Source organism: Babylonia areolata, chromosome 27, assembly GCF_041734735.1.
Source record: "Babylonia areolata isolate BAREFJ2019XMU chromosome 27, ASM4173473v1, whole genome shotgun sequence".
NCBI classification, from domain to species: domain Eukaryota; kingdom Metazoa; phylum Mollusca; class Gastropoda; order Neogastropoda; family Buccinidae; genus Babylonia; species Babylonia areolata.
The window spans coordinates 34598960-34626765 of record NC_134902.1 but is presented as its reverse complement, the minus strand read 5'-3'; the positions used below and the strand labels follow the sequence as shown (position 1 = coordinate 34626765).

Sequence of the window (27806 nt, the reverse complement as noted above, 5' to 3'; positions counted from 1 at the left end):
TTTTTTTTCAAGATGCAGAAGGATAACAGGGGAAGTAAACCATACACGCCTAAAGGGTCAATAATTCATGTAGCTGATGTTTCACGTTCAGAACGGAGGCTTCACAGCGCGCTGACAGCTCCATGTTCGCCACACCGCATCTGCCTTTAGAAAAAAAAAAAAAAAAAGGAAACCAGTCGACGTGCGCGCGAGCAAAAAAAAAAAAAAAAAAAAAAAAAAATGTATGTATGTATGTATGTATGTATGCATGTATGTATATGTACTGTATTCATGAATGAATATCTAAAATTATATTTGAAAAAAATAAAAATAAAAATAAAACTTAAAACATATGTAGTCATATGATTATTCATATAAAGAATTTGAAGAAAGATGGGTTTCCAACCAAGCGGAACGTTTCTGTCGAGGGAGAATACTGCAATATTTTCGACTGAAAATATCCAACATCCCCCTTAAAGGAATGATGGAGCTGTTCACTTGCTGTGAACGTGTTCTAAGATACTTGACAGTTTGTATTCCTTGACAGCTTGTGTGGGATCTTGGGAAATGGGTGGTGGTACTCCATGGTGATGGCCAGCCAGTGTGTGGTCCAGCTGCTTGGCTGTTTCTGTCAGAGTATTTATGGTGTTTTTTTTTTTTTTTGTTTTTGTTTTGTTTTTTTGGGTTTTTTTGTTCTTTTTTCTTTATAAATGTCCATTAAGATGCTGTTGTTGTTGTAAAATGTCATCTAATCAAAATGGAATTAACATCTGCACATGTATATCTTCAAACGACTGACGAGCGCAATAGCTGAATGGTTAAATCATTGGACTTTCAATATGAGGGCCCTGGGTTCGAATATCGGTAGCAGCGCCTGGTGGATAAAGGGTGGGGATTTTTCCCATCTCCCAGGTCAGCAAAATTATGTGCAGACCTGCTAATGCCTGAACCCCGTCCGTATGCAAACGACGCAGAAGATCAAATACACACGTTAAAGATCCTGTCATCCATGTCAGCGTTCGATGAGTTATGGATACAAAAACACACCCAGTATGCACATCCCCGACAACGGAGTATGGCTGCCTACATGGCGAGGTAAATAAACAAAATGGTCATACACGAAAATTGTTACATGTTTGTACGAGCGTGACTGGAACCCGATTGAATTAAACAGGAAACGAATGATGAGCTCCCAATGGCAGCTGTCAGACAGGGTCTACCCAGGCAGTCAGTCTATTGTGTAAATGACTGTGTTTGTAAAGCGCTTAGCAACTTAGCCTCCGACCGAGGATAGGCGCTATATGAGTATCCATATCATGTATTCTATAATGTTTTATGTGATTGTGTCCATCTGTACATATGTGCGCCAATCTGTCTGTATGTAAGTATGTATGAATATGTGTTTGTGTGAGTGTATGTGTGTATGCGTGTGAATGTGTATATGTGGTTCTTGTATGTTTGCGTGTGCCTGAGTGCTTGCGCATGCGTGTGTGAGCCTGTACATAGGTGTAAGAGTGTGTGCATAATTATGTGCGCATGAACACACACACACACACACACACTCATTCATTCATAACAGGAACAAAACAAACTGACAGCAAAATATGTAAAGAGCAGCACGTATCTATTAGTCAACAACTTTATTCAATGCAAACACCTACACGGTTGCACTTTTTAACGTAAGGTAGAAAGCATCCACTTTATTCTGAAGACTACAGACAGAGATCAGAGTTCACAGCTAGCTGACTTTGGGATCAAATAATAGTATTTACTGTTCTGGTTTGTGATTTGGTTTTTCTTGGGGGATCCAACACTGACATATTATGGTTTTAGAGGCAAACAGACGATCGTACAAACGAGATGAAAAGTGAAATATTCAGCTATACAAAGTGACCAGCCATGAAATGGTCGCTTGCAATTCAGCTGGGATATTACTAACATGATTTGATATAATTTGATTTGATGCATACATTAGGTACTAGATAGTGTGTTCATGTGACCCATTGCCTGTGATTAGGAATTACCTGCTTACTGATCATCCGTAAACTGTAGCACAGACATATTTCATTGCAATCGGAAGTAGCGTTGGTGTTCATCAATTTTACAACTTTTTTTTTTTTTTTTTTTTTTTTTACTGGGAGTGTATTTGACGAGGAAATAGAGTGTTGTGCCTAATCTGCAGCTGTGGACTCTGATCAGGACATTGACGTCTATTTGTCAGACTGATAATCATATTCAAGTAAATATGCTCCGCCATCTTCGGCCTCCTTTGGGCACTTCCGGCTTCAGGTCTGCTGTCAGAGGGAAGAGTTATCCCCTCTTTGCAGCCTTGTCTTCGGCGCATTCGTCGTAGGCCTCTGTGGAGAATAACACACAGGAGGCAGATGACGGTTATCAGTCAGTAATAATGATGAACGCTGATGATGATAATGATGATAACGACAATACTGTTGATGATGTTGGTAATAAAAATGAAAATAATAATAATGATGATGAAGATGATGATGATGATGATAATATAATAATAATAATAATAATAATAATAATAACTAGAAGAAGAAGGATGCACTACTACAATTCTAATACCAGTATTAATTCATCTATTGCACCTGTTTCTGAAATTACTATGGCTCTAGGAGCTTCATAAGAAGGGGTACGTAGAATCACACGCACGCACACATGTACCCACGAATGCAAGGACACACACACACACACACACACACACACACACACACACACACACACACACACACACACACACACACACACACAGAGCATGAATACAGTGTTCACAGTTACACGCAGATACACGCGTCCCAAGAACCGGACAGACAGACATTCGTAGAACAGCCAAAGTCTGGCAACGAACAGACAGACGGACAGACATGCAATCCAACAGACATAATTACACACAAACCAACAGACATACACTCTAACCAACAGACAGGCACACAAGCAAATAGACAGACACACAAACCAACAGACAGAAAGGAGGAAGAGTGGGAGCCGATTGCAACAATCACACTTACCGACGAGGTCGTGGAAATAGCTCAGTTCGCATTTGTCCAGTAAGGTGTTACCATCCTCTGCAAACATACCAAGAGTACAATTCTGAAACTGTTATCATTTTTCGACGATAAAAAGAACAGATCCCCAACCCATCCTGACAACTATCCACCAGATAACAAAAGGAAAAAAAAGATTTGAAGACGTCAGTCTCCGTCCTACCAACAGTACTTGTTTGCTATATGAAAAAAATGCATTTCAAGTTGTATCACTCTAAATAAGGAATATCCTGTATATCTTTGGCTTTTGCATTTTGTTTGATGGTATTTATCACACGAAAGATCCACAATGTAAGCTCCTTAAGTTTGTAGTTGCACAAGAGCATGACCAAAGCGTTGGGTTTATGTGGTGGCTTTTTGATATTGAACAGCTGTATTCTGCTCCCCAATATTCCCTGTGACCCCGGTACACTTGGTAATAAAAACATATTCAATTCTATTCTACTGTTTCTGGAATTAAAAAGGTAAACTCTCTCTGCATGAGCGGCAAAACAGGCGACAATGACAGTTTTCACCGCTGCTGACGCGCACTCAAGAGGTGGGTGAAGACAATGAATTCCGCCATTCGTCACGACTTGAAAAATATTTCACGTCCTTCCCCCCAAAATCGTGGAAGTTTGCTGGGATTATAACCATTATTAAAGAGGATCAAATAGATGTTTTTTTCTACAGAAAACTCAAAACCATTAGAGTGCATATAGCTACTAAGTCTATCAAGTTCACCCTGAAAATGTTTCTGTACATAATTGATGTAATGTAGGCTTGTCCTTTTCCTCAAGGATGTCTGAATCCATATAGCAATATCATCAGCATATTGAGCCAGTTTGGTAGATGATGAAAAACATGTGTGTAAATCATAAAGCATAATGTTGAACAATGGAGAAATAATGGAACCCTGCGGGATTCCCATGTTTATAGGCCTAGAGGTTGAGAAAGTTACTCCCACTTTTGCCACTATATATCTCCCACTTAAAAAGGATTTAACATAGTCATAAACATGACCCGACAGACCAATTTGTTTCAGCTTAAATAACAGTCTGCTATGCCATACTCGGTCATAAGCTTTGGTAAGATCGAAGAAGGATGCAAGGATACTTTTTCGCTTAGGAAACTGGTTTTTTGGGGTTTTTTTTTTGGGTAGTGAGACGGGTCAGATGATCAGTTGTAGATCTTTCTTTCCGGAATCCAGTTTGAGCTGACGGAATTATGTTATTTTTGTCACAGTAATATACCATTCAAAATATTTACAATTTTCTCCATGACTTTCCCAACGTGGGAGGTAACCGAAATAGGTCTATAGCTCGAAGCTTCTGTTCGAGGTTTACTGTGTTTTAATACAGGAGTTACAATGGAAGTTTTCCATACCTCAGGGATTTGTTCACATTCCCAGCACTTTTGAAATAATGTATGTAATATACTTATCCAGTTTTCTGGCAAATGGTTTAACATGGTGTAAGATACTACATCCTTACCAGCTGACACATTTTTGTTACTCAACAAATGAATAACGTTCTTTACCTCCTGTAAAGTTATTGCCGAGTTGATTGCATTATCATTTTGTGGGGTAGAATCTCTGTATTTGTCACTGATTTCTTCTTCCTCTCTTAATGTCTTTTGTTTATTTAACAAACTATTCACACTACCTGTTTTAGAATACATACAAACAAATTCTTCAGCCTTCTCTTGAGGGTACAGAAACTCTTTATCTTTCGTTTTAATAGGATAGTCTTGCAGAACAATGCCTGATTTCATTTCTTTCATTTTGGCCCACACTTCTTTCATATCCTTATGGTCAGATACTTCATTCAAACAGAACTGTGACCAGTATTGTCTTTTTTCTTGGGCTATGATTCTATTCGCCTTGATTTTTGTGTAACACATTTCTTTATGAGCGGCTTCTTTTACATCTTTGTCAGGTACTTTTCCGAGTATTAACCATGTTAGGTATGCTAGTTTCTTTGTAATCACAGCCTCCGCACATGCATCATTCCACCAAACATTTCCAGAAAAGGTGTCACTCCTCTTTGAACCTTTTTAGGGAATTGCCATTTCAGCAGCTCCAATAATTGATTTTTAAAAGTTGTTATAAGAAAAACCAAACTGCACTGACTGTTGCTGGCGTCGTAAGCAGCCAGCACAGCGTCCTTGGCGACGAGGCCGTGCTGTGGGCACTGGAGGTTGAACTTGACCAGCAGGGCATTGCCAGTGTTCCTGAAGTCCCTGGCAAAGGGGCAGCCGTCAGCGCTCCTCTTGCCTGCGAATTTCCACACAGCCGCCGTTGTGGCGACGGCCCGGCCAACTCCCTGGTGGTCATATCAAAACAATACATGTGATGATAATGATGATGATGATGATGATGATGATGATGATGACGATGCATCAGGATCATCATCAGTATAATAATAATAATCCTCCTCCTTCTCATCATCATCACTAGCATAATGATAATCATCATCATGATCATAACAACAATCACGATAGTAATGAAGCTGATTCATTCAGCACTTTCCCATGTGAAACATGATCAGCTGCGCTGCACAAATGAAAAAAAAAAAGGCTTTGTGTCAAACATGCATTGAAACATGAAACGACAGCTTGCGTGAACAAACCTGCACAGACACCCCGCAACACACGATGACCATCATTCACATACCGCGATCCTAACTGAGCTGGCGATAATGACAGTGATGACGATGACGACGACTCACGAACAGAAAAACTCAAGTGACCTCATGATGATGATCATCGTCATGAATATGACGATCATGACGATGACGATAACGATGACAATGACTCCTGAACACTGAACCTAGCTGACCTCTTGATGATGATGTTGATGCTAATACTGCTGGTAATGGTGATGATAATGGTGATGATGAAGATTCACGTACCCTCCATCGTATCCTCCATCGTCGGAACCATCCCGCCTCCGTGTCAGTCACTAGCATGCAGGCCAGCACCAGGATCGTCAGCAGCGCTAAGGTCTTCATCTGTTCCGACACACACACACACACACACACACACACACACACACACACACACACACACACACACACACACACACACATGCACGCAAGCCGATTAGAAGATCCGAGCACTAATGGCTTGGAGTTATGGCCCTTGGTAGGACCGACAGTGCCTGTAAATCTGTTTGATTATATTGTATTGTATTGTATTGTATTGTATTAACTTTTTGTCACAACATACTTCTATGTTGAAATTTGAGCGTCGACAGTACAGTGCCACCCATACTTTCTTTTCTTCTTTTATTTTCCTGTTTGTTTGACAATCAAAGCGGATTTTTCACAGAATTTTGCCAAAGGACAACCGAACTGTTGGCGTGTATTATTTTACTTGGGATAAGTTGCATGCTGCACACGCATTACATGGGTACTCGGTTTTAACGTCTAATCCGATAACCTAGCACCTAGACCACCACTCAAAGTCAAATGGAGGGAGGTATGTGTGTGTGTGTGTGTGTGTGTTGTGTGGGGTGTGTGTGTGTAAAAATCCCAGACCCGACATAGGTCTCCAACCCTTGGACACTCGCTGTCCAAGTCTGGTCCATTGCAGCTGGGCCTTCAGCCTACCGCTTCTGTTACTTCTACTTCAGATCATGGGGCATCGTTTTTTTTTTTTTTTTTTTGTTTTTTTTTTGTTTTTTTTTTCGTTTTTTTTCTTGTTTTTGTTTTTTTTTTATTATGGGGTGGGGGTGGGGGGTTGTTTTTTGTTGTTTTGTTTTTCCACTCCACGACTTCTTTGCATTTTTTTCTTGCTTCCACCCCCACCCCCCCACCCCTTTTTTTTTTTTTTAAAGATATTGTTATGATGAATGAATTGATGGATTAATCTGTGTGATAATTATGTTCATATTTTCTGAGGATGGACATTTTTTTTTAATCCCTCTCTTTCTTTCTTTTTTTTTCTTTTTGTTTTTTTAGATGAATGTACGAATAGAATAATGTTGCTTTTTTTTTTTTTTTTTTTTTTTTTTTAGTTTGCTTTATTGCTGTATTATTGAATGTGTCACGCATCGACATATCCAGAGTGTGAGACACCCCTTAGCTGACCTATTTCTGTAAACCGCCAGGTAGGCTGGCAACGCGCTCGGCTCGAATCCCACGCGCAAACCAGCTCGCGTCAGTGAGTTGTGTTTTGGTTTTGATTTGTTCATGTATCTGTCTGGCACTCCACTGTCAACTGCTGTGAGAATCATTTCGACCAGGTGTTTGGGGAGTTGATCTCCCCAATGTCTTCTGCTGTGGTGAAGCAGCAGGTTGTCGTCGTTTGTCAGCGGGCGTTGCTACGGCTGGAACACCAGTTCCAGGTTTTTCACATGACCGGTCTGAGGTGAGGGTGTGTGATGTTTCCTTGGTCGGCTGGTCGTTTGGACTTGCAGGAATGGTGGTGGTGGAGGGAATGACAGAGGCTGTGAATGCATGTTTTGAATTTGCTGTAGCTGTTCATATTATTTTATGTTTTGATTAAGAGATGCCATGAATATATGTGTTAATATCATTGTGGTTGTGTTCATGAGAAATATTAATAATGTTTATTTTGGGATAAATCAAATTAAATCGAGCTAAAGTTAAATACGTTATTGTAACAGCAGGTTGGATGGGCGGGATGATAGGTTGGGTGCGACTAGCATCTTTCATAGTCAGAACTGACACTTTGCCATTCTTAGTTGTTTTTTGTTTTTTTCTTACATTGTGCCTGTTTGGACGGTTTCACTCCTCTACTGGATGCGGCTGGAGGGAGGTCTGCATTGTGCGGGACTGGCACTGTGTTCTGCTGCGGCGGCGACAACCGCGTCGACGACAACAGCGACGACAACAGCGTCGGCTGGAAGTACTTGGTCCCTCTGTTCAGTTAAGCGCTGTCCCCCAACTTACTGTGTCTCTTATCCCATCCATTCCTGACAGCTGGTGTATTTCTTGCCGTGGCAGAGACTGAGCACAGCAGACTATATTTTTGTGTGTTTGTAAGCGCGTGAGAGTGGTAGTTGTGTCAGTATTGTTTCGTTCTTGAATTTCGTGTTGGTAAATACCAAATATTATTTTTGTTTGCTTTTGAATAAAATAATGTTATAATTTCAAGTGGATTTTGGTTGTTCCGACTGGTGCGGAGGGCTGACAGATTCGTCGTTCACCTTGTCAACGTCCGTCCGTCTGTCATTCTGTCAGCCGTAGCGTGATAGAGTGATCGTCAGTATTCGTTTATGAGTTTACTGGCACATGAGAAGATGCAACGCTTAGTACCAACGGTCATACACCCTTCCTTATTTTTATTTTTATTTATTTTTATTTTTTTGATCGCAAAGTATGTCTTCTCTTGAACAACATCACCCAGATAACGCGTTCCATGCTACACATGACATCAGTACAGCAGAATCACAGCTTACGACGAACTCGGCAGTTGGCAAATCAAGCACAGCAATCCCACCCCGTACCCCCTCCCTCTTCCTCCTCCTCACCTTGCAGTGCAGCAGCAGTCAGCAGTCAGCAGTCAGCAGGGTGGCAGAAGCCAGACGAGACAAGGACCAGCAGCAACAGCACCACCACAACCCAAGGACTGTGTCAATCCCGGAGCTGCGCCCACTTATACAACTCTGGGCCCTGTCCCCTGCTTCCTCGAGAAGGAAGCCGGGGGTGTGTTATGCTGGGTCCTAGCAGCCCTGCCCCGCCCTGGCCTTCGCTGAGGGGAGGGGCTGTGTCATGGGGACGTCCGTCGTACTCACGTGGTGACGGTGGAGGGAGGGGTGGTCTGGTGGTAGTAATTGTGTCCGCCCAGAAAGCAGAGAATTTGAGCGTGCTGGATCGAAATTCATACACACCAGAATTCTCCACTCCCCCCTCCCTCCCAACCCCCCCGCACCTCCTTTGAGTGGTAGTCTAGACACTTGGATGAGACGATGAACCCAGGATATGCGCAGCATGCACTTAGCGCATGTAAAATAACCGATGGCAACAAAAGGGTTGTTCTGGCAAAATTTGCAGAAAAAATCTATTTCGACAGTAAAAACAAATCACTTGCAGTCGGAACAACAACAGCAAACAAAACCAAAAACAAACAACCCGGATGTAGGATGGCGCTGAACTGTCGCCACGCAATCTCCCCATGAGAGCAGCCCTAATTTCCACACAAAACAAAAATGCAGCACAATACAAGATATTATCATATAATGCAGTACGGTACGGTACGATACAATATAAAGGTCATTCGTCTTTCTGTGTGGGGTGTGGAGGAGGCGGCGGGGTAGGGGGTGGGGGTCGGGGGCGGCCTGAACAATCAGCCGTGGCCATTTTCTGGCTTTGGAAAGGTGGGGGTCATGAGTGCGACCTTGTGTTGTATTGTATTGTTTTATATCATATCCCTCTTGTAGGGATTTGCACCAGGGTCATCCTGGCTAGCCTTAAATGATACTCAGGGTCAGTTGTATTAATAGTTAAGATCGATCCCCCCCCCCCACACCACGCGCTCCCCACCCCTCCCACCTCTCCCGCCCCGGATATAAATTGCCCCCTTTTTGTTAGATTTGATGAAGCTTATGAAAAAGAAATGGGAAGTGTGGGTTTGGGGGGTGGGGGGCGGGGGGTGTTCACTCTTGGAACGGCTTTGCTAACCCCCCAGTTCCCATTTCCATTACAAACAAACGGAAGCGAACATTGGGGAGGTTAATTAACAAATAATGAGTCCAGGAGATGAAATGATTAACAAATAGTAAAGAGTGGTAACTCTCTCCATTCGCAAGGCACACAACTCCAAGTCAGTGCTGCTTACGCTACCGATTCAGCTAGCACACAGGTACATAAAAGGTTCATTGGAACAAACCCAGACACTTCCTCAAAAAAGGAAGCGCCGGGCCTGTCCTTATACCAATCATTTGACATGTGCACACAGCAGCAAAGACAAAAGAAAGCTGTGTGGCTTGTTCAGGATTAAAGAGGCTATACCAGTCTTGAATAAAAGCTAATCCGTGTTTGCACATTCACATTTCTTCTTTGTTTGTAATGGAAATGGGGACTGGGGGGGTTAGCAAAGCCGTTCCAAGAGTGAACCCCCACCCCCACCCCAACCCACACTTCCCATTTCTTTTTCATAAGCTTCATCAAACCCAACGAAAATGGAGTAATTTATATCGGGGTAAGGAGGGGCGTGGGGGGGGGGGATCGATCTTAACCATTAATACAAATGACCCCGAGTATCATTTAAGAGGCCAGCCAGGATGACCCTGGTGCAAATCCCTACAAGAGGGATATGATGTAAAACAATACAATACAATACAATACAATACAATACAAGGTCGCACTCATGACCCCCTCCTTTCCAAAGCAGAAAATGCCCACGTCCGATTGTTTAGGCCGACCCCCAACCCCCACCCCCTACCCCGCCACCTACCCCACAGCCCACTGAGAAAGACGAATGACCTTTATATTGTATTGTATCGTACCGGGGGCATCGGGGAGGGGTGGTGGTGGTGGTGGAGAAGTCTGGTGTGTGTGAATTTCGATCCAATACGCTCCAATTCTCTCTCTTCCAAGGCGGACACAGTTACTACCACCAGACCACCCCTCCCTCTACCGTCACCACGTGAGCACGATGGACGTCCCCATGTCACAGCCAGGCCAGGGCGGGGCAGGGCTGCTAGGACCTAGGACAACAACAATAATAATCATAATAATAATAATAGTAACAATAATAATAATAATAATAATAATAATTGTAACAAATCGCTTTGTACATGTGTTGTCTGGTTCCAGTGGATGAACGGCCAGCTGTGACAGTCGCTGTGACATTGTGATACCTTCAGATGTTGGTACATCAGATTGACATGTCAACAAACAGTACTGGCACAAATGTAAGTACTATACCAACTGTTGAAGTGTCCTGTTCAGCAAGTGCAGTGCTCGAAGTTCACCCGTTCAACTTTTAATAATTCCCTTTACCCTACCCTCCTTCCTTTACCTTCCCCTTTCTTCCACTGTCCTTCCCGACATTATACCAAGAATATACCAGTTGAACAACGTTACGGTGTTTACATTTTGTGCAACCTCCTCTTCTCAACGAAGATAGAACTCTTCGTACTCATCGAGTGTCCCCCGTCTCTAATAACACATGGAGTTGCTGCAGTACCACAAGGACTTTTGGTGTGCAGCCAAGCCTGGACAGAATCTCCCGGAAAATCATGAATACCTGAATTTGACGTCATCGCTAAGTTACGTTACGTCATGTACTATGAGGTCATGGGTTTGACCAGTGGGGAGGAGAACGAGCGGCTGGCTGGGCGTTGTTAATGTGCGCAGGGGTGAAACATTCTTCCAGGAGGTTGGAGCGGTGTCGGGGTGGTGGAGCCGCCCATGGACGTTGAAGGGACGTTGACCGGCCGGGGGGACCCACTGAGTGGAGGGGCCCCCTGTTGGAACTGCTGCTGTTTCGGTTCGATGTTGGAAGAGGTGCCCAAGCGTCGGAGACTCGGAGCGCTGTTGCACGCCGGATGATGCTGGGAGCTGGAATGGTGATCCACTGAACGGTTCCGCAAGCCACTGGAAAACTTTTGGGGTGTTTTGTTTGCGGCCGTCATTGTGGTGTGTGTGTTTGGTTACTTTTTTTTTTTTTTTTTTTTTTTCAGTGAGTTGAAGGAAGGGAATTATTTATTTTTGAGTGAATTGGCATAACGAGTTGTTTTTTTTGTTTTTGTTTTTGATTGAGTTGGGAAATGAACACTTATTTTCTTTCTTTGATTATATATTTATTAATATTATTGAGTTAATCAAAAAGTAAAAGAAAATGTGAGTTTGCGTTCTTCTAAAAAAAAAACTTGATTCGCGTTCGTGTTGTGCTTTTTTTTTTGTTCGGATGGAGTGCCGGTTGAAAGTAACACAGGCCTACGGATTTAAGAAAAAATAATCCGTTACAATAATAATAATAATAATAATAATAATAATAACAACATTGATAATAATAAAACATAGTTTTTCTATGACGAGATATCCAGCACCAATGCTGCTCAAAGCGCCTTGCATCATCCTTAAAAAAACACATCAACCGCTGTCTGACAATGGAAAACATCCAGTTTGTTCATATGAATGAAAAAGCACACTTTAGAGATGAATCAGATTATAAAAGCTGTGAAGTAAATAAGGCTTAGATTAAAACAAAATGCATTTCACAGAACACACACACGCGCGCGCGCGCGCGCGCACACACACACACACACACACACACTCACACGCACACGCACACACACACGCTGACACCAAAATAATATCAACTGCACCAAAAAAAAAAAAAAAAAAAAAAAAAGCAGTGGACAGGGCCCAGGGCTATATAAATGGGCGCAGCTCCGTGACTGACACAGTCCTTGGGTTGTGGTGGTGCTGTTGCTGCTGGTCCTTGTCTCGTCTGCCTTCTGTCACCCTGCTGACCGCTGTACTGCTGACTGCTGACTGCTGCTGCACTGCAAGGTGAGGGGGAGGAAGAGGGAGGGGGTACGGGGTGGGATTGCTGTGCTTGATTTGCCAACTGCCGAGTTCGTCGTAAGCTGTGATTCTGCTGTACTGATGTCATGTGTAGCATGGAACGCGTTATCTGGGTGATGTTGTTCAAGAGAAAACATACTTTGCGTTAAAAAAAAAAGAAGGAAAGGTGTATGACCGTTGGTACTAAGCGTTGCACCTTCTTATGTGCCAACAAACTCGTAATCGAATAATGACGATCACTCACTAATACAGCAATACAGCAGACTAAAAAAAAAAAAAAAAAAAAAAGCAAAGTTATTTTATTCGTACATTTATCTTAAAAAAAAAGAAAAAAAAAAGAAAGAAAGTGAGGGATTAAAAAAATGTTCATCCTCAGAAAACATGAACATAATTATCACACAGATCAATCCATCAATTCATCATAACAATATTTAAAAGGAAAGAAAAAAATGCGAAGGACTCCTGGAGTGGAAAAAACAAAACAAAAAAAAACAAACAAAAAACCAAACAAAAAAACCACACTCCCCCAAAAAAACAACAACAAACAACCCCCCCCCCCATAAAAAAAAACAAAAAACACAACAAAACAAAACAAAACAAAAACCAAAAAAAAACCCGATGCCCCATGATCTAACGTAGAAGTAACAGAAGCGGTAGGGTGGAAGGCCCAGCTGCAATGGACCATTCTTGGAAAGCGAGTGTCCAAGGGTTGGAGACCTATGTCGGGTCTGGGATTTTTACACACACACACCCCACACAACACAACACACACACACACACACACACACACACACACACACACACACACACACACCTCCCTCCACTTGACTTTGAGTGGTGGTCTGGGTGCTAGTTTATCGGATGAGACATTAAAACCGATGTGTGTGCAGCACGCAACTTAGCCCACGTAAAATAACACACGCCAACAGTTCGGGTGTCCCTTGGCAAAATTCTGTAGAAAAATTCCGCTTTGATTGTCAAACGAACACACAGGAAAAAAGAAAGAAAAAAGAAAAGAAAGTATGGGTGACACTGTACTGTGTCGACGCTCAAATTTCAACATAGGAGTATGTTGTGACAAAAAGTTAATACAATTCAAACAGATTTACCAGGCACTGTCGGTCCTACCAAGGGTCATAACTCCAAGTCATTAGTGCTCGGATCTTCTAATCAGCTTGCGCGCGCGCTTGTGTGTGTGTGTGTGTGTGTGTGTGTGTGTGTGTGTGTGTGTGTGTGTGTGTGTGTGTGTGTTACGGAACAGATGAAGACCTTAGCGCTGCTGACGATCCTGGTGCTGACCTGCATGCTAGTGACTGACACGGAGGCGGGATGGATTAGATGGAGGGTACGTGAGTCATCATCATCACCATTATCATCATCATCAGCAGCAGCACTATTAACATCAACGTCATCATCAAGAGGTCAGCTAGGTTCAGTGTTCACGAGTCATTGTCATCATCATGATCGTCATATTCATGATGATGATCATCATCATGAGGTCAGGTTTTTCTGTTCGTGAGTCGTCGCCATCATCATCAATATCATTATCGTCATCATAATGATGATGATGATCGTCAGCTCAGTTAGGATCGCGGTATGTGAATGATGGTCATCTTGTGTTGCGGGGTGTCTGTGCAGGTTTGTTCATGCAAGCTGTCGTTTTCATGTTTCAATGCATATTTGACACAAAGCTGTTTTTCCATTAATTGTGCAGCGCAGCTGATCATGTTTCACATGGGAAAGTGCTGAAAGAATCAGCTTCATTACTATCGTGATTGTTGTTATGATCATGATGATGATTATCATTATGCTAGTGATGATGATGAGAAGGAGGAGGATTATTATTACTATACTAATGATGATACTGATGCATCTTCATCATCATCATCATCATCATCATCATCATCATCATCATCATCATCACATGTATTGTTTTGATGTGACCACCAGAGACTGGGCCGGGCCGTCTTCAAAACGGCGACCGCGTGGCGTGCCTTCTCAGGCAAGAGGAGCGCTGACGGCTGCCCCTTTGCCAGGGACTTCAGGAACACTGGCAATGCCCTGCTGGTCAAGTTCAACCTCCAGTGCCCACAGCACGGCCTCGTCGCCAAGGACGCTGTGCTGGCTGCTTACGACGCCAGCAACAGTCAGTGTAGTTTGGTTTTTCTTTCGTGATTGATTGATGCACACACAAGGAGAAAACAGAAAGAAAAATATATGTACAGACAAGAGATATGCTAATTCATACAGCAAGAACAATGTAAATCTATCTTCAGTACACATACAAAAGCAACAGCAATGCCTAACAGCAGGGCACAGCCACACATACAAGGTAGAATCGTCACACAGGTGTAATCATTGATGTCCTTTGGAGAACCGAGTAAAACAATATGCAGACAATAGGTAGGGTCACCAGGGTAATTCACACAGCAGGAGCAATGTAAATATATCTTCAGCAAAGGGTCATCAGGGTAATTCACACAGCAGGAGCAATGTAAATATATCTTCAGCAAAGGGTCATCAGGGTAATTCACACAGCGGGAGCAATGTAAATATATCTTCAGCAAAGGATCATCAGGGTAATTGACACAGCAGGAGCAATGCAAATCTTCAGCAGAAGAAACAACAATGTTGTCAGCAGGACAAAGTCATACACACGAGGTACAGGAAAACAAGTTACTTTCGATAGCTTTGTACAAATAATACACACTTACCTATCCATCCATCTACAAAATCACGAATCGCGTTCAATAAGCTTTATGTATGGATACCATTTCCTATGCCATTCAGCTCGTTTTGACCCCATAAAACGTTTATATATTTCATTTCCTATTTTATACTTATTCATGAGGTCCTTCGCTGTGTTTGGTCGCGTTGGACTTAATTTGCATCCATTTACAAAATATTTGACAAAGAGGATGATCAACTTGAAATGCATATTTTTGCATATAGCAAAGTACTGTTGGTAGGACGGAGACTGACGTCTTCAAATCTTTTTTTTTTCCTTTTGTTATCTGGTGGATAGTTGTCAGGATGGGTTGGGGATCTGTTCTTTTTATCGTTGAAAAATGATAACAGTTTCAGAATTGTACTCTTGGTATGTTTGCAGAGGATGGTAACACCTTACTGGACAAATGCGAACTGAGCTATTTCCACGACCTCGTCGGTAAGTGTGATTGTTACAATCGGCTCCCACTCTTCCTCCTTTCTTTCTGTTGGTTTGTGTGTCTGTCTATTTGCTTGTGTGCCTGTCTGTTGGTTAGAGTGTATGTCTGTTGGTTTGTGTGTAATTATGTCTGTTGGTTTGTGTGGAATTATGTCTATTGGATTGCATGTCTGTCCGTCTGTCTGTTCGTTGCCAGACTTTGGCTGTTCTGCGACATGTCTGTCTGTCCGGTTCTTGGGACGTGTGTATCTGCATGTAACTGTGCACGTTGTATTCATGCTGTGTGTGTGTGTGTGTGTGTGTGTGTGTGTGTGTGTGTGTGTGTGTGTGTGTGTGTGTGTGTGTGTGTGTGTGCGTGTGCGTGTGCGTGTGTCTTTGCATTCGTGGATACATGTGTGCGTGCGTGTGATTCTACGTACCCCTTCTTATGAAGCTCCTAGAGCCATAGTAATTTCAGAGACAGGTGCAATAGGTGAATTCATACTGGTATTAGAAGTTGCAGTAGTGCATCCTTCTTCTTCTTGTTGTTATTATTATTATTATTATTAGTAGTAGTAGTAGTAGTAGTAGTAGTAGTAGTAGTAGTATCATCATTATCATTATTATTTTCATTTGTATTACCATCCTCATCAAATGTATTGTCGTTATCATCATTATCATCATCAGTGTCATCATTATTACTGACTGATAACCGTCATCTGCCTCCTGTGTGTTATTCTCCACAGAGGCCTACGACGAATGCGCCGAGGACAAGGCTGCAAAGAGGGGATAACTCTTCCCTCTGACAGCAGACCTGAAGCCGGAAGTGCCCAAAGGAGGCCGAAGATGGCGGAGCATATTTACTTGAATATAATTATCAGTCTGACAAATAGACGTCAATGTCCTGATCAGAGTCCACAGCTGCAGATTAGGCACAACACTCTATTTCCTCGTCAAATACACTCCCAGTAAAAACGAAAAAACAAAAAAACAAAACAAAAAAACAAACAAAAAAAAAAAAAAAAAAAAAAAGAAAAAAAACCCCATAAAATTGATGAACACCAACACTATTTCCTATTGCAATGAAATATGGCTGAAATACAGTTTACTGATGATCAGTGAGAAGGCAATCCCCAATTACAAGCAATGGGTGACATAAACACACCATCTGGTACCTAATGTGTGGATATCAAATCATGTTAGTAATATCCCAGCTGAATTGCAAGCGACCATTTCATGGCTGGTCACGTTGTATAGCTGAATATTTCACTTTTCATGAAGAAACATCTCGTTTGTACGATCGTCTGTTTGCCTCTAAAACCATAATATGTCAGTGTTGGATCCCCCAAGAAAAACCAAATCACAAACCAGGACAGTAAACACTATTATTTTATTCCAAAGTCAGCTAGCTGTGAACTCTGATCTCTGTCTGTAGTCTTCAGAATAAAGTGGATGCTTTCTACCTTACGTTAAAAAGTGCAACCGTGTACGTGTTTGCATTGTTGACTAATAGATACGTGCTGCTCTTTACATATTTTGCTGCCAGTTTGTCTTGTTCCTGTTATGAATGAACGAGTGTGTGTGTGTGTGTGTGTGTGTGTGTGTGTGTGTGTGTGTGCGTGTGTTCATGCGCACATAATTATGCACACACTCTTACACCTACGTACAGGCTCACACACGCATGCGCAAGCACGCGGGCACACGCAAACATACAAGAACCACATATACACATTCACACACATACACACATACACTCACACAAACACATATTCATACATACTTACATACAGCCAGATTGGCGCACATATGTACAGATGGACACAATCACATAAAAAATTATAGAATACATGATATGGATACTCATATAGCGCCTATCCTCGGTCGGAGACCAAGCTCTAAGCGCTTTACAAACACAGTCATTTGCACAACAGACTGACTGCCTGGGTAGACCCTGTCTGGCAGCTGCCATTGGGCGCTCATCATTCGTTTCCTGTTTCATTCAATCGGGTTCCAGTCACGCATATGCTCGCACAGACATGTAACAATTATCGTGTATGACCATTAAATTTTTGTTTGTTTACCCCGTCATGTATGCAGCCATACTCCGTTGTCGGGGATCTGCATACTGGGTGTGTTTTTGTATCCATAACTCATCGAACGCTGACATGGATTACAGGATCTTTAACGTGTGTATTTGATCTTCTGCGTCGTATGCATACGGACGGGGTTCAGGCATTAGCAGGTCTGCACATGATTATGTTGACCTGGGAGATGGGAAAAATCCCCACCCTTTATCCACCAGGCGCCGCTACCGATATTCGAACCCAGGGCACTCAGATTGAAAGTCCAATGATTTAACCACTCAGCTATTGCGCTCGTTAGTCGTTTGAAGATATACATGTGCAGATGTGCACGTGTACAAACACATGTACACACGCACGCACGCTGACATATCAGAAATAAGCATATCCACACACACACACACACACACACACACACACACACACAGAGAGAGAATAGACAAGACACTAGACTCCACTTTACTTCGAGTGGTGGTATGGACGCAAGTCATTCGGATGAGACGATAAACCGAGGTCCATTGTGGGGTATTCACTTTTGGCTCAAAAAAGAACCCACGGCAACAAAGGGGCTCTTTCAGGTATCATCGAGCAGAAAAATCCACTTCGATAGGAGAAGCAATATTCATGCAGGTAGAAAAGAGTGTGCTGTCTGACTGTAAGGACGCGACGCGAGCAGTCCGAATTTAACACAGATCGATCTGTTGTGACAAAAGAGTAACACAGACACAGACAGACAGACAGACAGACAGACAGACACACACACACACACACACACACACACACACACACACACACACACACACACACACACACACACACTTGCAACGCACAAGCGCGCACGAACTCACCACTGGCGGTAAACCAAGATTGAGATATATGTTGGGTCTTACTGAATCAGGGTTATCACAAAAATCTGTAATATAATTGAAAATGTGTTGTGAATGTGATTTGTTTCTAATACTTATTGTAATCATAAAGCAGACAGGCACACTGTTAACACGCATATTGAGTTTTTTCACATTGTATTAATTGTTTTCTCTATGATTAATTCACTCAGTACGGCCAGTCCTCTCTTCTCCTCTACACAGACCCCTCGGATGTCCAGTGGGTGTCTGAATGACCCAACCTTTAGCTTCCGTCGTCAGAATTGTGGTATTTTTTGTCAACATTCACCTCTTCAGTATAAGAGCCTTCTGCTTGCAATATTTTGATGATGGTAATTGGGGTGAAACGCTGTTAACGTCGTCTCTTTCGCCGTTCGTATGGAGAGAGTTAAGCTTATAATGCATTACTTAATAGTTTAACAAAACGTTCAGTTACATCTTATATAAAATGTAACTTAACTTTATTTCCTGTCTTGTGCGTGTCTGTGTGTGTCTGTGTTTGTTGGTCACACTTAGGTGCATTTCCTCTTTCATTTAAACAAAAGCAAGTGTGATAAATGATTTGTTTTTCCTTTGTGACTTTAAGTTTGAAAAAAAAAGGGGAAAAAAAAAAATCACAAAAAAGATAAATAAATATATAAAAATACTACTACGACTACTAATAATATTTATAATGCGCATTTTTTTTTTTTTTTTTTTTTTTTTTTGCTGCCCCATCATCTGCACCATTTCAGTGGCATTACTCCCACGCCGCTCATTTAGATTCCCCCATACACGGCCACACCCGGATTCGTCCGTCACAGTTCCATCGTCGGCAGTCCGCAGGGAACCATCGATGTTAGGTCGCCAGGAGGCCACATACCAGAGGACACCCTGCACTGCTGCTGAGTCACTTCGGTGGTGTTCAGTGGTGCCTGTTCTGATTCAACGTACTTAGGACACCACCTACTAACCCCCCTGCTATCGACAATAATGGCTTAGTCGCAGAGCCAGACTGAGTGAGCGTCCCTCCCAGAGTGGAGACCGCCAACACGTCCCCCAAACAACAGCCTCCCCCCCCCCCCCCCATGACACTGCCGACACTGAAGACATTGACAGGACTCACCCAAAGCACAGAAGTGGAGGGGTATCGAAACTGAGGTCACCATGAGAGCAGGGCATGAAAGGCCACAGACTTTGAGACTTTGTTTATATTCATGATGATGGAAGAGGAGGAGGACGATGACGATAACGGTGTTGGGGTTGGTATGGAGGTCCATTTTGGTTTGGAATTGCGTGACAAGGCTGTACTCTACGCTTTCTGTCATAATGATATCCCGGCGTTAACCAGGCCCGAGAGATACAGACACTTGCAGTGTTGGTCAGGTAATTAGAGAACACACCCAAAGACGCATCATTGAAGTGGTGACACTCGATTGTGTGGTCCCAGTCTCCCCATTTAAGCCCACAACACACTCAACACTGGGTAGGAGCCGGCAACGGGCCGAAAAATACACCTCCGCTGGGATTCGAACCCGCGTCCTCCCAGCCGTCAGTCCTCGACGGTAACCACTTCGCCACGGCGGCTGGTGCAAGGCGCAAAATCTTGATGAAGTCAACTCTAAGCGCACAAAAAAAGAGACAATAATGATGATAAATAAGCAAATAAATGTAAAACATGCAGGCACACATACACCCACACACACATGTATAACAGATATGCACCAAACATGCAGTTTCACAGATATGAAAGCACAATCAAATACACATAAACGTACATGAGCCGCAACACACACACACACACACACACACACACACACATTACCCTGCACCCCTCCTCCCCCAGCTCCTCCACACACTCATTTCTAGGCTACGTATCGCAGCTTCCACGGCACACACACACGCACACACGCACGCACACTTACTTGTACAAGCACACACACATATGCCCATATCCTCCACCCCCAACCCCACACGCATATATGCACACACACACACACACACACACACACACACACACACATATATATATATATATATATATATATATATATATATATATATATATATATATATATATATATATATATATATATATATATATATATGCACATCCGCACGATCCAATATTCAGTTGCTCCCAAAGTGTATACATGCATACACACACATACCTCTTCCTCTACACACACACACACACACACACACACACACACACACGTGCACAGAGCTCTCCTGACACGTGTGTACACTTACACCCTCGCGCACGCACACACGCACACAAACACACACACGCACACACACACAAACACACACATAGACACACGCACAGAGGCTGCCACTGATTAGCCGCAAGTGGGGTGGGAAAAGATCTCTCATGCCAAGAACGTGGCGTCAAATTCTCTCGCTTCCAAGGCGGACACAATTACTACAACCAGACCCCCCCCCCCCCCCCCCCCCCGAACACCCCCCACCCCCATCCATTCACCGTCACCACGTGAGTACGAGGGACGTCCCCATGTCACAGCCCCTCCCCTCAGCCAAGGCCAGGGCGGGGCAGGGCTGCTAGGACCTAGGACAACAATGATAATGATAATAATAATAATAATAATAATAATAACACATAGTTTTTCTATGGCGCGATATCCAGCACCAATGCTGCTCAAAGCGCCTTGCATCATCCTTAAAAAAACACATCAACCGCTGTCTGACAATGGAAAACATCCAGTGTGTTCATATGGATGTAAAAAGCGCACTTTAGAGATGAATCAGATTATAAAAGCTATGAAGTAAATAAGGCTTAGATTAAAACAAAATGCATTTCACAGAACACACACACACACACACACACACACACACACACACACACACACACACACACACATATATATATATATATATATATATATATAGAGAGAGAGAGAGAGAGAGATGTCCCTCCCTTACACACACACACACACACACACACACACACACACACACACACACACACACACACACACACTGACACAAAAATATCAACTGCGCAAAAAAAAAGAAAAAAAAGCAGGGGACAGAGCCCACGGCTATATTAGTGGGCGCAGCTCCGTGACTGACACAGTCCTTGGGTTGTGGTGGTGCTGTTGCTGCTGGTCCTCGTCTCGTCTGCCTTCTGTCACCCTGCTGACTGCTGACTGCTGACTGCTGCTGCACTGCAAGGTGAGGAGGAGGAAGAGGGAGGGGGTACGGGGTGGGATTGCTGTGCTTGATTTGCCAACTGCCGAGTTCGTCGTAAGTTCTCATTCTTATGTCATGTGTAGCGTGGAACACGTTATCTGGGTGATGTGTTCAAGAGAAAACATACTTTGTACCGTTGGTACTAAGCGTTGCATCTTCTTATGTGCCAACAAACTCATAATCGAATAATGACGATCACTCACTAATACAGCAATACATCAGTCTAAAAAAAAAAAGCAACATTATTTTATTCGTACATTTATCCTAAAAAAAGAAGAAAGAAAGAAAGTGAGGGATCAAAGAAAACGTCCAGCCTCAGAAAACATGAACATAATTATCACACAGATCAATCCATCAATTCATCATAACAATATTTAAAAGTAAAGAAAAAAAAACACACACTCCACGTGGAGTGGAAAAACAAAACAAAACAAACAAAACAAAAAAAACAAAACAAATCTCCCTCCCCAAGTCGTCCCGGCCAGCTTCTTCAGCAGGGCTAGCTTGCGGATGCCTCTCCTCTCCATCCCCTCAATCTGGGGCCTCAGGCGGGTGTCCAACTTGACGCGAAGGAATGTTGGTGAATCTGTCTGGGGCAAGACCTGTCCCTGGAGCTTCAGCTTCACTTGCTCGTTGGCGGTGGAGAGAGAGAGAAGAGTGTTGCGTTGGTTTTTGTGGTGTTGAGCTCAAGACCCCAGTCTTCTGTCCATGTAGCGATATTGCTGACGACTTCCCGAAGCCGGTAGGAGGCCGTGCTGGCGTGTTCAGCGGATGTCCATACTGCCAGGTCGTCTGTGTGCAGACTGTTGGAGACGTGCTTCGTGATGTTGTCTCTGATGTCGTTGATATACAACAGAAACAATGTTGGGGAAAGCACTCCTCCCTGGGGGACACCCTCACGTAGCTTGATCTTTCTGCTGTGGAAGCCGTCTAGTTTGACCCTTGCGGTCCTGCCGAAGAGGTAGTGGTGGATCCACATGTACATCTTGCTACGTACGCCGGCTTGGAGAAGTTTCAGGATGAGGCCCTCCTTCCACACTTTGTCAAACGCTCTCGACAGGTCAAAAAACACGGCCAGTGTCTTCTTCTCCCCCCCCCCCCCCCCCCCAAAAAAAAAAAAAAAACCCAAAAAAAACAAAAAACAAAACAAAAACAAAAACCAACAACAAAAAACAAAAACAAAAACAAACAAACAAAAAACATGCCCCATGATCTAACGTAGAAGTAACAGAAGCGGTAGGGTGGAAGGCCCAGCTGCAATGCACCAGTTTTGGAAAGCGAGTGTCCAAGGGTTGGAGACCTATGTCGGGTCTGGGATTTTTACACACACACACACCCCACACAACACACACACACACACACACACACACACACACACACACACACACACACACACACACACACACACACACACACCTCCCTCCACTTGACTTTGAGTGGTGGTCTGGGTGCCAGTTTATCGGATGAGACATTAAAACCGATGTGTGTGCAGCACGCAACTTAGCCCACGTAAAATAACACACGCCAACAGTTCGGGTGTCCCTTGGCAAAATTCTGTAGAAAAATTCCGCTTTGATTGTCAAACGAACACACAGGAAAAAAGAAAGAAAAAAGAAAAGAAAGTATGGGTGACACAGTACTGTGTCGACGCTCAAATTTCAACATAGGAGTATGTTGTGACAAAAAGTTAATACAATTCAAACAGATTTACCAGGCACTGTCGGTCCTACCAAGGGTCATAACTCCAAGCCATTAGTGCTCGAATTTTCTAATCAGCTTGCGCGCGCGCGCGCGCGCGTTTGTGTGTGTGTGTGTGTGTGTGTGTGTGTGTGTGTGTGTGTGTGTGTGTGTGTGTGTGTGTGTGTGACGGAACAGATGAAGACCGTAGCGCTGCTGACGATCCTGGTGCTGACCTGCATGCTAGTGACTGACACGGAGGCGGGATGGAGGATACGATGGAGGGTACGTGAGTCATCATCATCACCATTATCATCATCATCACCATTATCATCATCATCAGCAGCAGCAGTATTAGCATCAACATCATCATCAAGAGGTCAGCTAGGTTCAGTGTTCACGAGTCATTGTCATCATCATAATCGTCATATACATGATGATGATCATCATCATGAGGTCAGTTAGGTTTTTCTGTTCGTGAGTCGTCGCCATCATCATCAATATTATTATCGTCATCATAATGATGATGATGATGATGATGATCGTCAGCTCAGTTAGGATCGCGGTATGTGAATGATGGTCATCTTGTGTTGCGGGGTGTCTGTGCAGGTTTGTTCATGCAAGCTGTCGTTTCATGTTTCAGTGCATGCTTGACACAAAGCTTTTTTTTCATTTGTGCAGCGCAGCTGATCATGTTTCACATGGGAAAGTGCTGAATGAATCAGCTTCATTACTATCGTGATTGTTGTTATGATCATGATGATGATTATCATTATGCTAGTGATGATGATGAGAAGGAGGAGGATTATTATTACTATACTAATGATGATCCTCACACATCGTCATCAGCATCATCATCATCATCACATGTATTGTTTTGATGTGGCCACCAGAAAGTGGGCGAGGCACTCCAAAAAACGGCGACCGCGTGGCGTGCCTTCGCCAAGAGGAGCGCTGACGACTGCCCCTTTGCCAGGGACTTCAGGGACACTGGCAATGCCCTGCTGGTCAAGTTCAACTTCCAGTGCCCACAGCACGGCCTCGTCGCCAAGGACGCTGTGCTGGCTGCTTACGACGCCAGCAACAGTCAGTGCAGTTTGGTTTTTCTTTCGTGATTGATTGATGCACACACAAGGAGAAAACAGAAAGAAAAATATATGTACAGACAAGAGATATGCTACTTCATACAGCAAGAACGATGTAAATCCATCTTCAGTACACATACAAAAGCAACAGCAATGCCTAACAGCAGGGCACAGCCACACATACAAGGTAGAATCGTCACACAGGTGTAATCATTGATGTCCTTTGGAGAACCGAGTAAAACAATATGCAGACAATAGGTAGGGTCACCAGGGTAATTCACACAGCAGGAGCAATGTAAATATATCTTCAGCAAAGGGTCATCAGGGTAATTCACACAGCAGGAGCAATGTAAATATATCTTCAGCACAGGGACATCAGGGTAATTCACACAGCAGGAGCAATGCAAATATATCTTCAGCAAAGGACCATCAGGGTAATTCACACAGCGGGAGCAATGTAAATATATCTTCAGCAAAGGGTCATCAGGGTAATTCACACAGCGGGAGCAATGTAAATATATCTTCAGCAAAGGGTCATCAGGGTAATTCACACAGCGGGAGCAATGTAAATATATCTTCAGCAAAGGATCATCAGGGTAATTCACACAGCAGAAGCAATGCAAATATATCTTCAGCAAAGGACCATCAGGGTAATTCACACAGCAGGAGCAATGTAAATATTTCTTCAGCAAAGGATCATCAGGGTAATTCACACAGCAGGAGCAATGTAAATATATCTTCAGCAAAGGATCATCAGGGTAATTCACACAGCAGGAGCAATGTAAATATATCTTCAGCAAAGGGTCATCAGGGTAATTCACACAGCAGGAGCAATGCAAATCTTCAGCAGAAGAAACAACAATGTTGTCAGCAGGACAAAGTCACACACACGAGGAACAGGCAGACAAGTTCCTATCGATAGCTTCGTACAAATAATACACACTTACCTATCCATCCATCTACAAAATCACGAATCGCGTTCAATAAGCTTTATGTATGGATACCATTTCCTATGCCATTCAGCTTGTTTTGACCCCATAAAACGTTTATATATTTCATTTCCTATTTTATACTTATTCATGAGGTCCTTCGCTGTGTTTGGTCGCGTTTGACTTAATTTGCGTCCATTCACCAAAAAAAAATTGACAAAGAGGATGATCAACTTGAAATGCATATTTTTGCATATAGCAAAGTACTGTTGGTAGGACGGAGACTGACGTCTTCAAATCTTTTTTTTTTCCTTTTGTTATCTGGTGGATAGTTGTCAGGATGGGTTGGGGATCTGTTCTTTTTATCGTTGAAAAATGATAACAGTTTCAGAATTGTACTCTTGGTATGTTTGCAGAGGATGGTAACACCTTACTGGACAAATGCGAACTGAGCTATTTCCACGACCTCGTCGGTAAGTGTGATTGTTACAATCGGCTCCCACTCTTCCTCCTTTCTGTCTGTTGGTTTGTGTGTCTGTCTATTTGCTTGTGTGCCTGTCTGTTGGTTAGAGTGTATGTCTGTTGGTTTGTGTGTAATTATGTCTGTTGGTTTGTGTGGAATTATGTCTGTTGGATTGCATGTCTATCCGTCTGTCTGTTCGTTGCCAGACTTTGGCTGTTCTGCGACATGTCTGTCTGTCCGGTTCTTGGGACGTGTGTATCTGCGTGTAACTGTGCACGTTGTATTCATGCTGTGTGTGTGTGTGTGTGTGTGTGTGTGTGTGTGTGTGTGTGTGTGTGTTCGTGTGCGTGTGCGTGTGCGTATGTCTTTGCATTCGTGGATACATGTGTGCGTGCGTGTGATTCTACGTACCCCTTCTTATGAAGCTCCTAGAGCCATAGTAATTTCAGAGACAGGTGCAATAGGTGAATTCATACTGGTATTAGAAGTTGTAGAAGTGCATCCTTCTTCTTCTTCTTCTTAGTATTAGTAGTAGTAGTAGTAGTAGTAGTAGTAGTAGTATCATCATCATCATCATCATTATTATTTTCATTTTTATTGCCATCATCATCAAAATTATTGTCGTTATCATCATTATCATCATCAGCGTTCATCATTATTACTGACTGATAACCGCCATCTGCCTCCTGTGTGTTATTCTCCACAGAGGCCTACGACGAATGCGCCGAGGACAAGGCTGCAAAGAGGGGATAACTCTTCCCTCTGACAGCAGACCTGAAGCCGGAAGTGCCCAAAGGAGGCCGAAGATGGCGGAGCATATTTACTTGAATATAATTATCAGTCTGAGAAATAGACGTCAATGTCCTGAACAAACTTCGCAGCTGCAGATTAGGCACAACACTCTATTTCCTCGTCAAATACACTCCCAGTAAACACACACACACACACACACACACACACACACACACACAAAAAAAAAAAAAAAAAAACAAAACAAAAAAAAAAACCAACAACATAAAATTGATGAACACCAACACTATTTCATATTGCAATGAAATATGTCTGAAATACAGTTTTACTGATGATCAGTGAGAAGGCAATCCCCAATTACAAGCAATGGGTGACATAAACACACCATCTGGTACCTAATGTGTGGATATCAAATCATGTTAGTGATATCCCAGCTGAATTGCAAGCGACCATTTCATGGCTGGTCACGTTGTATAGCTGAATATTTCACTTTTCATGAAGAAACATCTCGTTTGTACGATCGTCTGTTTGCCTCTAAAACCATAATATGTCAGTGTTGGATCCCCCAAGAAAAACCAAATCACAAACCAGGACAGTAAACACTATTATTTTATCCCAAAGTCAGCTAGCTGTGAACTCTGATCTCTGTCTGTAGTCTTCAGAATAAAGTGGATGCTTTCTAACTTACGTTAAAAAGTGCAACCGTGTACGTGTTTGCATTGTTGACTAATAGATACGTGCTGCTCTTTACATATTTTGCTGCCAGTTTGTCTTGTTCCTGTTATGAATGAACGAGTGTGTGTGCGTGTGTTCATGCGCACATAATTATGCACACACTCTTACACCTACGTACAGGCTCACACACGCATGCGCAAGCACGCAGGCACACTCATACAAGAACCACATATACACATTCACACACATACACACATACACTCACACAAACACATTCATACATACTTACATACAGCCAGATTGGCGCACATATGTACAGATGGACACAATCACATAAAAAATGATAGAATACATGATATGGATACTCATATAGCGCCTATCCTCGGTCGGAGACCAAGC

At 43.0% G+C, this 27806-nt stretch overlaps 5 protein-coding genes across 7 annotated transcripts in view; 3 read left to right on the top strand and 2 right to left on the bottom strand.

Annotated features, from left to right (window-relative positions):
* Window positions 1-8652, bottom strand: part of LOC143301615 (uncharacterized) — a 30712-nt gene extending 22060 nt beyond the window's left edge. The window contains exon 1 of one of the 2 annotated variants that reach the window (XM_076616012.1): window positions 8537-8652. The gene's annotated coding sequence lies outside the window, so the exon portion shown is untranslated. The remainder of the gene's footprint in view (window positions 1-8536) is intronic. The other variant, XM_076616011.1, reaches the window with a different exon arrangement.
* Window positions 1-27806, top strand: part of LOC143300975 (uncharacterized) — a 170316-nt gene that overhangs the window by 95442 nt on the left and 47068 nt on the right. The gene's annotated exons all lie outside the window — the stretch shown is intronic.
* LOC143301614 (uncharacterized) lies at window positions 2088-8654 on the bottom strand. Its single transcript, XM_076616010.1, has 5 exons — window positions 8521-8654; window positions 5936-6034; window positions 5155-5347; window positions 3009-3065; window positions 2088-2336 (listed from the first exon to the last, which is right to left on the bottom strand). The coding sequence occupies exons 2-5, from the start codon at window positions 6032-6034 to the stop codon at window positions 2290-2292; spliced, it is 396 nt and encodes a 131-aa protein (XP_076472125.1). The 5' UTR covers window positions 8521-8654; the 3' UTR covers window positions 2088-2289.
* On the top strand, window positions 12391-17173 carry LOC143300958 (uncharacterized). The gene is made up of 5 exons (XM_076614910.1): window positions 12391-12511; window positions 13788-13871; window positions 14477-14672; window positions 15636-15692; window positions 16418-17173. Exons 2-5 carry the CDS (start codon window positions 13788-13790, stop codon window positions 16462-16464), a joined length of 384 nt encoding a protein of 127 aa, XP_076471025.1. The 5' UTR covers window positions 12391-12511; the 3' UTR covers window positions 16465-17173.
* Window positions 12404-27486, top strand: LOC143300959 (uncharacterized). 2 transcript variants are annotated; one of them, XM_076614911.1, is made up of 6 exons: window positions 12404-12499; window positions 21778-21810; window positions 23704-23790; window positions 24399-24591; window positions 25936-25992; window positions 26689-27486. In XM_076614911.1, exons 3-6 carry the CDS (start codon window positions 23704-23706, stop codon window positions 26733-26735), a joined length of 384 nt encoding a protein of 127 aa, XP_076471026.1. In that variant the 5' UTR covers window positions 12404-12499; window positions 21778-21810; the 3' UTR covers window positions 26736-27486. The 2 variants fall into 2 exon arrangements, with proteins under 2 accessions (XP_076471026.1, XP_076471027.1); XM_076614912.1 differs by having other exon boundaries at window positions 12417-12499; window positions 21792-21810.

Coding starts and splice junctions, on each gene's coding strand:
- LOC143300959 (XM_076614911.1), top strand. CDS start 23,704: ATGAAGACCGTAGCGCTGCTGACGATCCTGGTGCTGACCTGCATGCTA. Junction 23,791..24,398: donor GATGGAGGATACGATGGAGG/GTACGTGAGTCA, acceptor TGTGGCCACCAG/AAAGTGGGCGAGGCACTCCA. Junction 25,993..26,688: donor CTATTTCCACGACCTCGTCG/GTAAGTGTGATT, acceptor TATTCTCCACAG/AGGCCTACGACGAATGCGCC.
- LOC143300958 (XM_076614910.1), top strand. CDS start 13,788: ATGAAGACCTTAGCGCTGCTGACGATCCTGGTGCTGACCTGCATGCTA. Junction 13,872..14,476: donor CGGGATGGATTAGATGGAGG/GTACGTGAGTCA, acceptor TGTGACCACCAG/AGACTGGGCCGGGCCGTCTT. Junction 15,693..16,417: donor CTATTTCCACGACCTCGTCG/GTAAGTGTGATT, acceptor TATTCTCCACAG/AGGCCTACGACGAATGCGCC.
- LOC143301614 (XM_076616010.1), bottom strand. CDS start 6,034: ATGAAGACCTTAGCGCTGCTGACGATCCTGGTGCTGGCCTGCATGCTA. Junction 5,348..5,935: donor GATGGAGGATACGATGGAGG/GTACGTGAATCT, acceptor TATGACCACCAG/GGAGTTGGCCGGGCCGTCGC. Junction 3,066..5,154: donor TGCTTACGACGCCAGCAACA/GTCAGTGCAGTT, acceptor GTATGTTTGCAG/AGGATGGTAACACCTTACTG.